This window comes from Nicotiana sylvestris, chromosome 11, assembly GCF_000393655.2.
Source record: "Nicotiana sylvestris chromosome 11, ASM39365v2, whole genome shotgun sequence".
NCBI lineage: Eukaryota > Viridiplantae > Streptophyta > Magnoliopsida > Solanales > Solanaceae > Nicotiana > Nicotiana sylvestris.
This window is the reverse complement of record NC_091067.1, coordinates 72,146,541-72,162,718: the sequence shown is the minus strand read 5'-3', so window position 1 is coordinate 72,162,718 and position 16,178 is coordinate 72,146,541. Positions and strand designations below refer to the sequence as shown.

The following is a 16,178-nucleotide window of genomic DNA, read 5'->3' as shown; positions in this document are numbered from 1 at the left end:
TCCTGAGGGGTGCTTAACACCTTCCCCTTAGGATAATTTCAAGCCCTTACCCTATCTCTGGTTACCAAACGTAGTTATAAATGAACCCCATAGGTGACCTAACACACCTTAAATCATTAGGTGACGACTCTTCAAAAATGCAAACCCCCTTTCCCAAATGGAAAGAGTTGCCCCAACCAGAATGTCGTAAACCCGATTTCGCGAGGAAAAGGGGGCGCGACAGTTCCATCATCGAAAAATGGTCTTTATCAATAGGAAAAACTGTTTCGGGTTCCTTTTCCCCAACATATGCTAGGCCCCCCATCATTGATAAATGAACCCCCATAGTGAAAGCATGTTATAATATAATCATCCATAATATTTTCTCAAAGAAAACCCCAAAAATATATCACCAAAAGCTGACAGAATATTTCGAAGGAAAATCCAAAAAAAAAACCCTAACTTTACAGAGAATTTTAAAAACCCTTAAATTGATCAATGCATGATACTTAAAGGGCTCTTGAGTCATATATAGTCCAATAACATTAGTCGTTGACAATCTTCCCAAAAAACCAACTCGAATCTTCATATCGTAATTGATAACTTCCGCAAATCAACCGTAAATAACCATAAAACCCACAACGTACAAAACAAAAGATGATTTTGGTGATAAATCGAAGAGAATAAATTGGAAATACAGTAAGAATCGAAGGTAATTGATGGAATTTTTCTAGGGATTTTTCAGACCTCTAATCGCCATTCTTCAATTGGGGTTAACGGGGAGAGAGAATGGGTGCCTACTTAGTAATGAACAGATCTTTTAATTTTGTGCCTATTTAGAATCTGATGTGGCGTATTAAAACAGTTGGTGTTTTTTAATTAGTTAGCTTTTCAAGTCAGTTGCTCTTACAAACACGCGCTTCACTTAATATAACACCTGACCGAGTAGTCAGCTAGTTGTGCCTAATAAGTATAGTTATGAATATAGTATTGTGCTCAATTGGAACAAAGCTAAGTTCAAGTGTCTAAATGGGATTTTTTGGCAACTTTAAGTGTCTCTGTATATGTATTTGGCCTATGAAGTTTAAAGTCTACGAAAAAAATCATGAACTAAAACTCTTTAGGTTCGAACTATGCGAAAGATTATTGGACTTAAAATATAAAAAAAGACAGTCTGGTGTACAAAACATCTCATCTTTACGTAAGATTCGGAGAAAGAAAATACCCCAAAGGATATGATGTAGACAATCTAATCTAATGCAAACATAGTGTTACACTGGACTTTAAATTAACACTATGCTAAAATTTTGGCACCACCAACTCCCTGTCTCCTTCTCAAAAAACTATATTGATGCCATCAAAAACCACTATTAATCACCATTGTTCCTTTCTTCCTCCACCTTTACGGTGTTACAATAAGCCAATTGGCTTGGGACTTTACAAGAGAATCATTATTCTCATTGTACCATTTCTGGAGTTTTTTCGTGTTTTAAGTATGAGTATTTTTGTCCAAATTTTATTTTTGCATTAATAATTTGTTATTTTTCCCTTATATTTTAAATACTGGTTAAACTCTAATAGCCGACCCAAAATGTGGCTACGCTTACTAATTTTTACTTTAAAGCCCCCAACAATTTCAATACCTATTCAACCCAAACGTATATTTGATATTTCAATAATATTATGTGAAATCAATAGTTGCTTACAGTAATTGTAACATTCAATAGGATGACTGGAATTTAATTATTCATTCAATAGACAGATGGTCGATATTGATTGTTTGATGAGAGCTACTATAACGTGATAATGCTGATTATTTGTTTCCAAATTGTGCGTGCTAGTGGATTCTAAGACGGTGATATCTTAATGTAAAGGCAAGTCGGATAATTTATACATTTTTATATTATCTATTTTTGACTCGTCCATATCCGATCTAATCTGTCCGTTTGTCACCCCTAGTTATGAGTACTTAAAAGTATATTAAATGCTTTAATGCATTATTAGTTCATTGAAATCAATGTGCAGAAATATAGCGAAGTTAAATAATACGCAAATGAATAAAAAGGATTTTGTGCATAGTAAATAAAAGGGAAAAGTGACAACAAATCTAAGATTGTGTTTGAACTTCTGCATAGTATGTTAGAGTTTCATCTTGAGAGAATTTGTAAAGTTTATGAACAAATCATGGGTTTTGAACTAATAAATGTTCAAACTTTAGTAATCATTTTTTCAATCCTAAAAGTTCGAACTCCAACATATGGTGCTGGGTTTTTACATATAGAAAAATTTCAGACTGAGAAATAATTCTTAGAGTTTGAACTTATAAATGTCATTTGCTTTCTGTACTTTTAGCTGGGGGACTTTTTATCCAAATATTTTTTTCGTAAAAAAAAACTAGCTTTTAATTCTTGGCCAAATTATAGTATCAAGGGTTAAAAGTGGCTATTTTTCAATTTGTCCCGTTTTTAAAATCAGCCAGGCAGTAAAGGACGAATAAAAGAAGAATATTTACTAATAGCCCAAGTTCGAGGGTTTGAAGTGATGAACTTCTCTTCGAAGTCATTGCCAGTGTTCAGATGTTTGGGGATGATGGTGCTCACCGTGGGAGGATCAGTATCAACATCAACCTCTTTATCTTTGCTCCTCTTCGGGCTCGCACCGAAGAGAAGACCAGAGTTCTTAGAAGAATTAGTATGAGAAGCCATATGAGAAGAAGATGATAGAGTTTTCGAAGAACAAAGAGAGATGAAAGCAGGATGGAGTTAAGTGCAAAGAAGTTAAGAAGGTTTATGAAGTTGTTGGAAGTGAAAGAGCAAGAATGAGGCATATAAGTAAAGATATAGGCAGCTAAAATTGTGGCCATGATTACCTCGAGAACCGGCAAAAATATTGTTAAATCATGGAGTAACATGTGTTTGGAGCATTAAATGCGAGGAGACATGTGTCTTATCAATCGTCAGAAACTTTTCAGAAGGGTTCAGAAAATTTCTCGCCAAGAAAGGAATCTTTACCAACTTCTCGATGACAAAAAGATGTGTCACCGAAAAGCAGGGGGGCTATCTGTATAAGGTAAAATTAGTTTATATTAAATGCTCGAATGATTACATGATATGTGGCACTTGAGGCAGACGGAAGATGAAGTAAGTAGGAACCAAGACTAAGGACAAGAGTTTCGATTGGTATCGCGTAGATCTCGAATGGAACGCAGTCAACGGAAGCAAACGAATGTTTGTCTTCGGATGACATTTAATGGAGAATATTCTTCAGTATTAAATATGCAGTACTCCCTCCGGTCCAAAATAAGTAATTTTTTAGCTTTTTTCTTGTGGTCCAAAATAAGTGATTTTTCCAGATTTCAAGAATGAATTAATTATTTTTTTCCTATATTGCCCTTGGCATAATTAATGTTGGAGTATGTATTATGAGTGTTTATGTGAAGAGATAGTAAAGGTTAATATGGTGAATTTCATTACTAATTAATATTAAAAGGTGAATTCTTAATATGTGTGAAAACAACTAAAAAATCACTTATTTTGGACCGGAGGGAGTAGTTGCAGAGAATTTTCGCATTCATGGCATGACATTACATATTTATTAATGACCCCCCTTTATTGTCATTTAAAATAGGCTTGATCCTAGGATCTTGTTCCCTAAGTATAGCTATAAATAGTGACTTCAACAACCATTGTAGGACACAAAATCTCTGACAAACTTATGCTACACATTATTCTCAAGCTAAATAATATTTTATTTTCTGTTTAACATTGTCTTTTTGTTCTTTTGAGCCGAGGGTCTTTCGGAAACAGCCTCTCTATCCCTTCGGGGTAGGGGTAACACACTACACCTCTCCAGACCCCATTAGTGGAATTTCACTGGGTTGTTGTTGTTGTTGTTGTTGTTGTTGTTTCTGTTTAACACTGTTCTTCTTGTTGCCTTTGGAAGCCCTGCTCCTGAACTAGGCTATCCGCTATTTATCTCGATTTTATTGCTAAGTATTATATTTTTATTTAATTTATTTATTATTTTAAGATCAAATCAATTTGCTTGTCCATAAACCACGCAATAAATTTAACTGCGTCATTTTACGTGTACTTTTAGCCGAGGGACTTTTTATCCAAAATATTTTTTTCGTATAAAAAAAATAGCTAGCTTTTTAAATCTTGGCTAAATAATAATATCAAGGGTTAAAAGTGGCTACTTTTCAATTTGTCCCGTTTTTAAGACCAGCCCGGCAGAAAAGGATCCGGACATGGTCCAACAGTACAGTTGAGGTTGATGAAGGAGATGCTAGTCCTCCCGCGGTAACGTTCATCCACAAAACAACAAAACGATGATGCCACTTCGTTTTTCTCCTCCGAATTGGTCTGCCATGACACCCCTGCATAATTTAACCTCTTACCCAAATGCGTTTACTATTCCAACTCCTTGCCGGGTGTATTCTCCTCAATTCTATGATAGGAAAAGCCATCGTCGCCCAAAAATTAGAGCTTTAAGGGAGTGGCAAGAGTACGAGGAAGCAGTCAAGGAGAAAGACCTGTCTCGAGCTCTCCGATTCTTGAGAGACATTCCAATTGAAGAACCCAAAGACTCGTCAACACGTGCCGGTGGTGGGGAATTGGATTGGTTTCGGCTGGAAAGAGACTGGCAGGTTTTGGATACATGTTTGAATGCTGATGATATGAGGCTTGTTGGAAGTGCTTATGCTTTTCTCAAGGACAAGGGTCTCTTGCCTAATTTCGGAAATTGCCGCAATATTGGTATATCTATTTTTACACAATTTAAATAGAGCTATACGAACCCCTGAATCATTTAAATATAGCTATACGAACCCAGTTTAATCGGCTTTGTAAATCAAAACGGAACAAGGAAATGCCACGATAGTAGTAAATTTATGCTCTGACAGTCCTTTCATTAATCACGACATCATTAGTTATTCGATTTTCAATTTTAGTATGCTTCCGGAGTTACTAATGCTGATTGATGGATTAAGGATGATTGTACCATTGAGTTTGTCAAATTTCTGCTGGTTGCAACACCTAACTGCAACATTTCCAAGTGTATTAATTAATATACAAGAAAATGCTGGTATATGTAGCGGTCAAGCAACATTGCTCATTGTTGGTTTGTTCTAGAGGCTTAATCTTGCAGTTACAAATCTGAATTAGAGTCTCGCAGCAGTTATGAATCTGAATTGGATATAAACCTTACCTTCTTTGTCAGGGCTTATTTGATATAGAATTTCCTAGACATGTAAAATAAGAATTCTTTTTGTGGAACCTCTTTTCCTTATATATTTATAAATCACAGCTGCGCAACAACAATAAATCACAGCTGCGCATTTCTAATAATAGCGAGCATATTTCATTAGTGTTTTTTTTTTTTTTTTGAAATGGTAAAAGTTTTATTTGTGTTACCAATAAGACAAGTAGTACAATAACAAAGGGAGATCAGAATATAAAGATTACATCTACTGTCTGCGCCCTAGCAAGTCCTAGAAATCCATATACTCATTTGTGCTAGCAATAAGACTACCCTTACACCATAAGAAAAGATTCTGCAAACACTTGTTCTTAATTCTAGAAATATGGTCTCTTTGTCCTTCAGAAAAAGCTCTATTCCTCTCCAGCCATAAGATCCAAAGTATGCATATAGGTAGTATTCCAAATCTGCTGCAAGCTTTTCTGAATCCTCTGCCCTTGCCAGCACTCGAGTAAGCCCCTTATGCTATTTTATTGCCCAAGAGATACCACAGATACTCAAGAAAAAGGCCTTGTCTCGAAATTCATCATTGTCTTATTGGTGAACTGCTTCACTCTGTTCTATTTCTACCTTGCCAATTTCGAGTCAATTGCTTGAAAGTTACTGCTCCCATGTCATCAATGTTTGAAACACTCATTTGCTGGTTCCTAGAGTGAACTTCCTTCCCTTTCTTTATTTTATTGTTATATAGCCTGTTTGGCCAAGCTTCTTTTTGGCCAGAAGTGTTTTTTTTTTGGCCAAAAGCACTTTTGGCCAAAAATTGAGGTGTTTGGCCAAGCTTTTGGAAGGAAAAAAAGTTCTTTTGAGGAGAAGCAAAAGCAGTTTTGGAGAAGCAGAAAAAAGTAGCTTCTCTCCAAAAGCACTTTTTTGAGAAGCACTAATACACTTAGAAGCAGTTTTTTAAAGCTTGGCCAAACACTAATTGCTGCTCAGAAGTGCTTTTCAAACTAATCAGCCAGACACAAACTACTTCTCACCAAAAATACTTTTGAGAAAAACACTTTTGAAAAAAAGCACTTCTCAAAATAAGCTGATTTTTGCAGCTTGGCCAAACGGGCTAATAGTCTAGAGTCTCACACAGTCAACTCCTTCACTAAACTATAAAGCTAAAACCGTACTTCAGTATAAATTAAAGAACTACGTTCTTGATTTTTGTTGTCAAATAATTCTGTTATCATAGATTATTTATCACAAATTCAGACAACATTGCCTATATTTTCACATTCCAAAAGAGTTGTCACTTTAATATCACCATATTGCTGTATTTTTTTTGTCACAAATTCAGACAACATTGCCTATATATGCAGTTTTGGAAGGATCAAGGGATGTCACACCAACCGTCTTAAAGTCTTCAACTGGTTTAGATGGTAAGTGCTAATCCTTACCACCTCTCTGAAGCACTTAAACTGTCTGCCTTTGCATGTTACATGGACTATTCACAAAAAAATGGTTTTACTTTTTCTCACTTTTTTTCAAGATGAGAAAATACTGATCAGTAACATGCTTTTCAACTCTTATGTAGTTCAGTGACCAAACTTTCGCCAAAGAAGTGGGGTCTTTCTGGAACGTCTAGCTTTCTTTTGGCTGCATCTCTTGCTGGAGTTTCGCTTCTGCTGAATCAAGGAATAGATATTAGGCCGAACATTGCGGCAGTCTTGGGGCTTGCCATGCTAGATGCTATAGTTCTTGGTGGTTCCTGCTTAGCACAAATCTCCAGCTTCTGGCCTCCCTATAAGCGTCGAATTTGTGTCCACGAAGCAGGCCATCTCCTTGTTGGTAAACCTTGTTTCAATAAACACTTGACAGAATTTACTGCAATAGAATGAAATAACTTCAGAAATTAGATTCATCCATCTTTCATGAGATTAAGTTAGGATAATGTGTGCTTCTGGAGATTTTATGTTTCGTACGATGACATGCCCATAGATATTGTTAGCCTTGTTTTCCCAAACACCAAATGCATAGAATATCGTTCTAGCCCTTTCTATTACTATCAGTCTTTATTGGCTGTAACATTAGAAGAAATGTAAACCTTCCTCTTATAGTAATTCATTTGTTCACTAATATGAATGCAGCATACCTGATGGGTTGTCCAATTCGTGGTGTAATTTTAGACCCCATTGTTGCAATGCAGATGGGCATTCAAGGACAGGTATTTCACTGTAGATCCTTCTTATTGTCTATCTGATTCGCAGTGTAATGCACCAATTGTCAGAATACATATGGGAATTCTAGACAATTATTTCTAACTAAACATGCACAAACAGTATTCCATTAGATGTCGCACACTGTACCACAATTTAATCCGTGACAGGATACAACCTATTTTTATTGTCTTCAATAGGTTCCCAAATTTATACCCTTCAAGTGGACCAGTTGTAGAACAAGTTTTAGCTATGTGTAGCATAGACTTTTGCGGCTATCTAGTCAGTATTTGTCTATTGCAGAACAGTGGTTGAATGGCTTCTACAATATTGCTTTTCTACATGGCACAATGAAACATAATTATGTAGGCATGCCTCAATTTTCCTTTTTCTCAGTAGCGGCTTCCATGAGAAGAATTCACAATTTAAATAGTGAGATCTGTAGCTTCGTATTTTCTTAGAAATCAAAGTTTCATCTTCGATATAGAAGGTTGTGGACCCATTTTAGAATTATTTGAACAGTTAAAATTTGCTCGTTTCTATTTTTCCTTTTTTTCCCATGCAGGCAGGAACTCAGTTTTGGGATGAGAAACTGCAAAATGAGCTTGCTGAAGGCCGGTTAAGTAGTACCGCATTTGACAGGTAGACGTCCAAGCCAGTCATTTTGCTTACAATAGTTCCCTGGACAAAATACATTTCTATGCTGGAACCAGCTCTATGGATTTTCTGCGAGCCATTGAAATTGTTGTTTTGCACAAAATCTTGTCAAATCTGTACAAAAATGAGATCAAGAAACCCTTACGGCCATTTTGTTTACTGAGGTTCCTTGTACCAAAATAATTAAAGATAAAACTGTCAGGTACTGCATGGTTCTATTTGCTGGGATTGCCGCTGAAGCTCTTATTTATGGAGAGGCTGAAGGTGGAGAAAATGATGAAAATCTCTTCCGAAGCATCTGTATTCTTCTAGAACCCCCACTCTCTGTGGCACAGGTCTTTCTCTCTGATTAAAGTTACTTGCTTGTCTTATCTAGTACTCTGCTTTTATAATGCAACATTCAAAGTTTTCAAACAGATGTCAAATCAAGCAAGGTGGTCGGTTCTGCAATCTTATAATCTGCTGAAATGGCACAAACAAGCACATCGAGCTGCGGTAAAAGCTATTGAGAGTGGATGCAGTCTGAGTGTGGTCATTAAGAAAATTGAGGAAGCCATGTCTATGAAAAAATGAAGCTGGAAAAGAAGAATGATAGATAGATATTTGTAGAAGAGGTGATTCTTATCCTCTTTCATCTTTCCTTTCAAAGTCAGGATACCACTTGTTAATATATGAATGTACAATAATAATAATAATTTATTTTTGACAATTAATTGCAGGATATGACGAGGCATTTAGCTGTAAGGACAGGAAGGGGTAAGGAGCACAGGAGATTCCTAGTGTTGGCATCTTGTGTTTTAACTTGTCCAAGCATATTTACTGCTATGAAAAGGATCGAACGTTCTTTGGGATGGTGGAGATGTTTGAGCTTTGGCATTGCGGCATAAAAGTTCCTCGCTATTTTCCTATGAAAATGAAAGTTTAGGTGAGCAGCTTTTCGCTGTGAGCTAAGGAGCAGAATCTTAAAGTTGGGGAACTGGGAAAATCCTGCATTTAGTATCCTCTGATAAAGATGTTCCGTGGAAATATTTAGCTTATTTGTTATAAGGGGAGAGGGCGTTGTGGAACAACATGGGAAGGACAGAAGAAAAGTCTCATTGTAATTTCTTTTTGTACAGTGTAAAAGTGTAAACTAATAAGCTCATTCAAAACTTTAAGCAGAAGAAGTCAAGCAATGACCTCTTTGGACTTACATATTTGCTGATAAAGATACATGGATGTGGTTTGAATGCAACAGCCAACACGAATGCTGCTAGTATATTGATGGCGCTGTGTCTTCCTGTGTCCACCTAGCAACACGAATGCTACTTGTGGATGCTGCTCAGCTCGCGCTGCGTCCGCTAATCATCTTTTCTTATGTGTGCCGTTCAAATTTTAACATCTTTCAGTTCTAAGATTTACTACGTTCCCAAGCAGACCAGCTTTAGCAATGCTTTTGCGAAATTTCAATGCAACAGCCAAATGTAGCTTCTACTACATTGGGAACCTGTTATGAATTTGACAATTATCGTCTCTGGCAACCTATATATCCGGTTCTTGCTTAAGCCTCCACTTTGGGGTAGGGAATGAGCTGTGATAGTTTTTGGGATGTAATAATACTGGTTTAAATCCAAGTCTGTCGTCTTCCTATTGAATGTATTCTTACAATTATACAAATCTTTTCCCTTCCTAGGAAAATAACACATACAATGTTCTGTTGGGTTCAACCTGATCGTGCAAACTTCTGTTATTAAGAGCGTCTTAGCCTGACGACGGGATTCTGAATGATAGGAAAGAAATTAGAAAGAGATGAAGCTGAAGATGGCTGTTTGATAGGGGAGCGTGTACAGAAGTGGGTGGGGAAGACGTGCATGTCTCGGACAGGTGCAAGGAGAAAAATTCTTTGGTCAGTATAAAATCATTTGTGCAATACAACAACAACATACCCAATATTTCCTTATAAAAATGTGTCCGCACTGGTGGGCTACCTGTCTTTATTCACTGGTGCACATTAAACAAAATAAAAAGATAATACTGTACTAACTTAACCTGCTGATAAACTCGCTTCCAATTGTGTTATATATTTAAATGTATGTCAATGGACATTGGCCATAAATAATACTAGAAGAGTATTTCGACGAGCTCTTTGATGCTCTAAACTGTAATACCTCCCCAAGTGCTGTATAACCACAATGTCTTGCTGATGAACTCAAAGCTTGCTGGGAGGAACTCCTACTGGTGCATTTCTTGATCTTTTCTCAACTGTTCGAGAGAGCTCCTTCACTGCATCTTTAGGTAGATGTCTGGGCCTGCTCAGCCAGAGTCCTCCATCGACAATAAGGGTGGTTCCGTTGATATATTTACCTATAAGCAGGAAGCATATGCAGGAAAAAAGGGAGATTAGTACAAGCCAGAAGCAACTTGTGGGTTTCTAATTGAAGTCTTGTTTTAGCCTAAACTCCAAGTAGACTGGATGTTACACATTGATGCAGTAAGTGCATGCACGATTGTAGAAATTTGCATGCTTTCGGGGAAAAGTTATGTTTTCCAGTAAAAGAATGAGCTTCTTCCAATTGCCCTATATTTAAAACCAATACAATTAAGGAGGAGAAAGAGCAATATTGCAGGTTTATGAACAAGGTTTGCACTTTCAAGTGAAGCACACTCTTATCTCACAGTAAACACATAGGAGATCATTGAACAAGTTTGGCAGAGAGAGCACAGTGGAAAGTTCAAAAGAAACTTAACCGGGAACCAGAAAGGACAAACCTGTTTTAAGTACACAGGGTAAACAATGGTTGGTGTTGGTTTCTCTCCCTCTTTTTCATAGGAAGCAGGTTATGATTCAGGATGTGTTATCAGTTTTCGACGTAAATCACTGCACCCATTGCTCTATTGAAGCAGTGGAGTTTGGTTCTTTTGATATATAACAATATTAATGAATTTTCACAAATTCAAGGTCTGTTCTAAAACAATTGGTTAGAATATGAGATTCCACATACATATCCAAGGTCGGAGCTACAATCAGTTTGGTTTGAATATGGATTATAACATACATATTTCAAGGTCGGAGCTTAAAGCAATTGGTTCAAATATTGATTACCCCTAAAATATTCAAGATTGGAGTCAAAAGTTATGGACTTATCCTGGACCCAACACATATACACTAGGTCCGCCCTGATTGGTAGCATATATTTCCTGAAGAAAAGGATAATCTAGATGTGGTAGTGGGAGTCTAGTCAGTCTGAACATCCAGTGCAGAGCAAAAGAGTGAAAAGGGTGAGTCCCTTATTACAAATTCAACCCAGTATAAGTGACAGGGAGAGACACACCACAAGTGGATAGAAAGAATTGACACTAACTGGTCATATCAATAGTGAACTTGGACATACACATGGTGGTGAGGCAAGAGTAGGGGCGTAGAGGTGGAAACTGTCAGTCACCTAATATGAATTATGTCACTAATGACAATATGCATCTATCCCAATTTATATTTAATATCTCGAAATTTCATTTAGAATCATAAATATCAATATGATCCATTAGAATTAACAAATAGGAGTAATACTTTACTGCAAGTCTAAGAAGCATCAGGTACCAACCAGCATCTGATGCAAGGTAGAGAGCAGCCATGGCAATATCATATTTCTCCCCAAGTTTGTACAGGGGCATGTATTCTTTACTCTTATTGCTTATCTCTTCCGGTCCAAGTTTACGCATGCCAGCAGTATCACCTATGGGCCCTGGTGCAATACCATTGACCCTAATATCATAGTCCGTGCCCCACTCTAGAGCCAAATTTCTAGTGACTGCATCAACAGCAGCCTGTACAGAGAGATGATGTGAATGACAATTAAACATAACGAAATAAAAATGAACACAAACTATGCCTGAAGCTAAAATTTCAAACCTTGGCAGCAGCTACATGGATTTGATACCAAGATGCAGTGTAATGCAAAGTAGCACTAATGTTCAGTATTATTCCACCTGAAGTCGAATTCCTCCCAGGTCCTCCTTTCTTGATATAGTAAAGTGCTTCATGGCACATGGTAAATGTACCAACAGAATCAATATCTAGTACTGCAAAAGCCATCATGAGCATACCAAAAGAATCAATACGTAATATTTTTAAAGCATTCTCCTCACTTCAAATCAGAGAGGCAAGTAACTCCTATCCTTTTTCTTACACAAGCACTCCCCTCACTCAACCTCCATTTTATACCTCACGCCTCTTCCTCAAGAAGCGGCCATAAGCCCACGAGATAAATGGAGAAACAGATGAAAACTTTCCTCTCTTCCACTCTTGTTTTGGGAAAATAGATTAAGAGAAGCTGACAATACAGAAGGTTTGGAGAGGAATTTTTCACTCATGTCCAGACATAATTTCTGTGTTTAACCTCTCACCTTTTTGAACATTGAATCGATTTCAAGAATAGTAGCCATGTTGAAGAAGCTGGCTAGAATTAATTAGAGGTGATTCTAACGATTTTTAAGCCAAGTCAGCTACTGGAACAGAAAGGCTCCTAATATGCCAAGGGCTAGAAACTACGAATGAATTTTAAGGTCTCACAAATGTTGCTATGAATCTATTGAATACTCGTCTTCTAATCTTGTCCGTCTTTCTTTTCCTTCCTACTTGAATGGGTTTGTTTTATTGCACATTTCAGCAGGATGTTAAGGTTTTAGAAGGTTCACTTTTGCATTGATACATAAGAAGCTTAATAATCTGTTCAAAATCTTTATGAAACAAACCTGTCCTGAAGCCATTTGGAGACAAATCCTCAGGAGACACAAGGAAATTGCCAGCTGCAGCATTAACAAGAATGTCAAGCTTCCCAAAATGCTTGACAGTTAACTCTACAACTCTTTTTGCATCTTCTTGCTTTCGCACGTCACCCTCAAAGCCAATTGCCTAGCGATGTGCAATGGAAACAAAGGAACGGTAAGATGACACTATCACAACTGAAGTAGTACTCACTGTCCCTCTGTATTTGACTGTACATGGAGTTTAAGTAATAATGAACTTTAGACTCGTAAGTTAATATTACAACAAACCAAAAGTACCCTTAGTTCTATGGCATCACATTCCCATAAGAACATGTTATTAAGGACAAAATGATTATGTTAACTTGTATCTTTGATGGTGCAGATTGTTAGATAAGTTGTTTGGTAGTTTTGATGAGTAGTTGCTATTTTTTTTAACTGCATATTGAGGTTGTCCAAATGCAATTTTCTGTAACCTATACTGAATGCCATTTGGTAATAAAATTCTGTTATCTACCCAAAAAAATAAGTTTCGAAATAAAAAATGATGTCTATAACGGACCAAGAAGGAATATATTATAAGCAAAGATCAACCTAAACAATTGATGAAGTGGCAATTTTAAGGTAAAGCAAAATAACTTTGATTCAATCATGAGATAAATAAGCTGACGAATCCGATGCGAAGGCAAAAAAACCAAATAACAATATTTTGTAAATATGTTACCCTAAAACATATCATAAGCGAAATCAGGTAAAATGACAGCGTACAGCAACTGCTGGTGATAACAAAGAAATGAAGAAAAATGATTGTAGCGTAAAGGAGAAAAGGGGAAAAGAATATTACCGGAATACCAAGGGATTGAAGGTAGGAGACGGCGGAGTCGAGGATGGTTTTGCGGCGGCCCATGATGGCAACAGAGGCACCATGTTTGCCGAATTGAGTAGAGATCTCAAGGCCGATGCCAGAACCGCCTCCGGTCAAAAGTGCTACTTTCCCTTTTAGTATGTCTGACTTGAAAGGAGACTCCATTACAAGCCCTCTGTGTTTGTTTTCCGTTGAATTCTCACGGAAATGGCAATGTAAATGTGTTTTTTATGTGCCTCTGTGTGTATGAAAATACGGACAGCCTCACCACACCACACAAATACTTAATATGTTACAACTAAGGTAATTCAACTCCATCCAACTTAAATACTAATCCAAGTGACGAGTAAAAGATTTTTAGAGATATATACATAAGATCAATTATGAAAAAATAAATTGATTTTTTTTTATTATATAATGGATATTTATTTTGGACCAAAATAAAAAAGTAAATTGGTCACTTATTGTCGGTCGGAGGAAGTATACATTGTCGAACTAATTTTTTTATACTATTAGGTTGTCCAAAAAATATTTACATAAAACATGAGATTAATAAATCTATCTGTATATATTTATATAAAGCTAGGACATAGAGGAGTGATATGGCTCCTCCAATAAATAAATCAGTATTCTATAAAGCTAGGACATAAACGAGTGGTGTGAATCAGTATTTATATTTTTCTTTTTCTAGTTTGTTTGGCCAAATTTTTTCCTATCCAATTTAATGTGAAATGCCTAACCGAAGGTTCTCTCATCCAATGTGTCTGCTGGGTCTGTTGCTTTAGACCGTATTTCGGCATGGCATTATGGTTGATGATATGTGGGTTAAAGTATATGTATTTATATGTATATCACCTCTTATTTTATTTTTATTTCGTGAATTTTGTAGGTAAAATGTAAGGATTTATGCTAATTCGTGGTATTTTTATGTGTAAGAATCATCCGGAAGCAATGGAGGACGAAAGTGTACGATTTGAAGCAAAAAAACAAAAACAAAGTGACAAATCTGCCCAGACTGTGCCTAGGCCAGTGCGTCGCACTACCTGGGGCGCAAAAAATAGTTGCAAATTTTGGGAGGGGTGGGGTGGGGAAGGGCAATTTCCCAGCGCAAGGCCAGTGCGACGCGCTGCCCTGAATGCTGGGTGATAGGATTTTCTCCCACTTTGCGACAAGGTTTTTTTCGATTCTAACACCCAACTCGTATAAAAAGAAGTCTAAACCTATTTTAGGGGGAGAGACACCACTTTGAGAGGAAAACACAAGCACAGAACACTCAGGAGTAGGATTTTCATTTTTTTCTTCATTTTTGTTAGTATTTTCAACCAACACTTGCGAAATTGTTTAACATTATCATGAGTGGCTAAAACTCATAAGTTCTGGGGTTGTGATTTAGCCATAAATATTATTGTTCGAAGCTGACTTTACCTTGATTATAATTCGCCAAAGCTCTGTAATGTAATTTTAATATATATATATATATATATATATATATATATATATATATATATATTCTCCCTTTTGACCAAAACAAATTCGCTAGTATATGATTGTTTCTTCACTTCTGTGTTTAATTGCTTGATTATCTGGCCAACAGTTAGATTCTATTTACTATCTATGCTATGCTTGGGAAAGCTACGTCTAGATTAGAGAAGAATTGAAGAGGGCATGATCTTAACTCTACCGCGGGGGCGCATTTATGGCTAGGATAGGAATATACCTAATCATCATGCTTAATTTAATATTGTGATCTTAATGCATTCTTGATATATTTATTCCATAGGAAATATAAGCGTTGTTGTATTTGAATAGGCGAGTAGTAATGCGGGAGAATACTACGAGAGCAATTACTCGATTAATTAGTAACCATAAGCGAATTGCATTTAAAAAAGAGTTAATTAGAGCACAATAAGATTGGTGAATGGGTCACAACCTTGAAATATTGATCTCTACTGAATTCTCAACAACCATTTCCTACTTGCTTAATTATTTAATTGTTACATTCATTGCTTAGTTATAATCACACAATTCAATCTTGATTGACTCGAGTGAATAACAATTTGAGTGAAATTAGTAGATAGTTAATACAAGTCCTTGTGGGTACGATATTTGGACTCACAATCCTATATTACTTGTACGACCATGTATACTTGCGTGTGCGTTTGAGAGCAACAAGCTTTTGGCGCTGTTGCGGGGGACTTGAATATTAACTACTTTACTAGCTTTTACTTTTGTTGTCTATTTTGTCAAGCCTAATGTTTCTTCTTGATTGCTCTGCTCTTAAGAAATTTATTTGAATGCGAAGGGTCAAGAGCCAAACTGCAAAGATTAGAAGTGAGATAGCTGCCTTTAAATAGAAGTCGGACGAGTCTTTATATTCAGCTTGGGAGATAGGTTCAAGGGGCTGCTTAGAGATTTTCCTCATCACAACCAAACTAATGAAGTGTTGGCTCATACCTTCATAGAGGGACTATAGTGAGAGACCAAGATTATGGTAGACGTCGCAGCAGGAGGTCAAGTGTTGGAGAAAAGCT

At 36.7% G+C, this 16,178-nt stretch overlaps 2 protein-coding genes across 2 annotated transcripts; one reads left to right on the top strand and one right to left on the bottom strand.

The window, feature by feature from the left end:
• The first annotated feature begins 4,175 nt into the window (after positions 1-4,175).
• On the top strand, positions 4,176-9,231 carry LOC104219423 (uncharacterized). Its single transcript, XM_009770115.2, has 8 exons — positions 4,176-4,736; positions 6,546-6,605; positions 6,766-7,014; positions 7,314-7,390; positions 7,948-8,024; positions 8,242-8,374; positions 8,457-8,653; positions 8,759-9,231. The coding sequence occupies exons 1-7, from the start codon at positions 4,310-4,312 to the stop codon at positions 8,610-8,612; spliced, it is 1,179 nt and encodes a 392-aa protein (XP_009768417.1). The 5' UTR covers positions 4,176-4,309; the 3' UTR covers positions 8,613-8,653; positions 8,759-9,231.
• A 730-nt stretch (positions 9,232-9,961) lies between these two features.
• LOC104219422 (peroxisomal 2,4-dienoyl-CoA reductase [(3E)-enoyl-CoA-producing]) lies at positions 9,962-14,288 on the bottom strand. The gene is made up of 5 exons (XM_009770114.2): positions 13,627-14,288; positions 12,771-12,930; positions 11,929-12,098; positions 11,621-11,843; positions 9,962-10,382 (listed from the first exon to the last, which is right to left on the bottom strand). The coding sequence occupies exons 1-5, from the start codon at positions 13,810-13,812 to the stop codon at positions 10,228-10,230; spliced, it is 894 nt and encodes a 297-aa protein (XP_009768416.1). The 5' UTR covers positions 13,813-14,288; the 3' UTR covers positions 9,962-10,227.
• Between the last annotated feature and the right edge of the window lie 1,890 nt (positions 14,289-16,178).

Excerpts from the sequence above, each read along its gene's own strand:
- LOC104219423 (XM_009770115.2), top strand. The coding sequence starts at position 4,310 with ATGATGCCACTTCGTTTTTCTCCTCCGAATTGGTCTGCCATGACACCC. Across the intron at positions 7,015-7,313 it reads AGCAGGCCATCTCCTTGTTG|CATACCTGATGGGTTGTCCA; the intron begins GTAAACCTTGTT and ends ATATGAATGCAG. Across the intron at positions 7,391-7,947 it reads AGATGGGCATTCAAGGACAG|GCAGGAACTCAGTTTTGGGA; the intron begins GTATTTCACTGT and ends TTTCCCATGCAG.
- LOC104219422 (XM_009770114.2), bottom strand. The coding sequence starts at position 13,812 with ATGGAGTCTCCTTTCAAGTCAGACATACTAAAAGGGAAAGTAGCACTT. Across the intron at positions 12,099-12,770 it reads TCCAAATGGCTTCAGGACAG|TACTAGATATTGATTCTGTT; the intron begins GTTTGTTTCATA and ends TGGCTTTTGCAG. Across the intron at positions 11,844-11,928 it reads TCCATGTAGCTGCTGCCAAG|GCTGCTGTTGATGCAGTCAC; the intron begins GTTTGAAATTTT and ends CTCTCTGTACAG.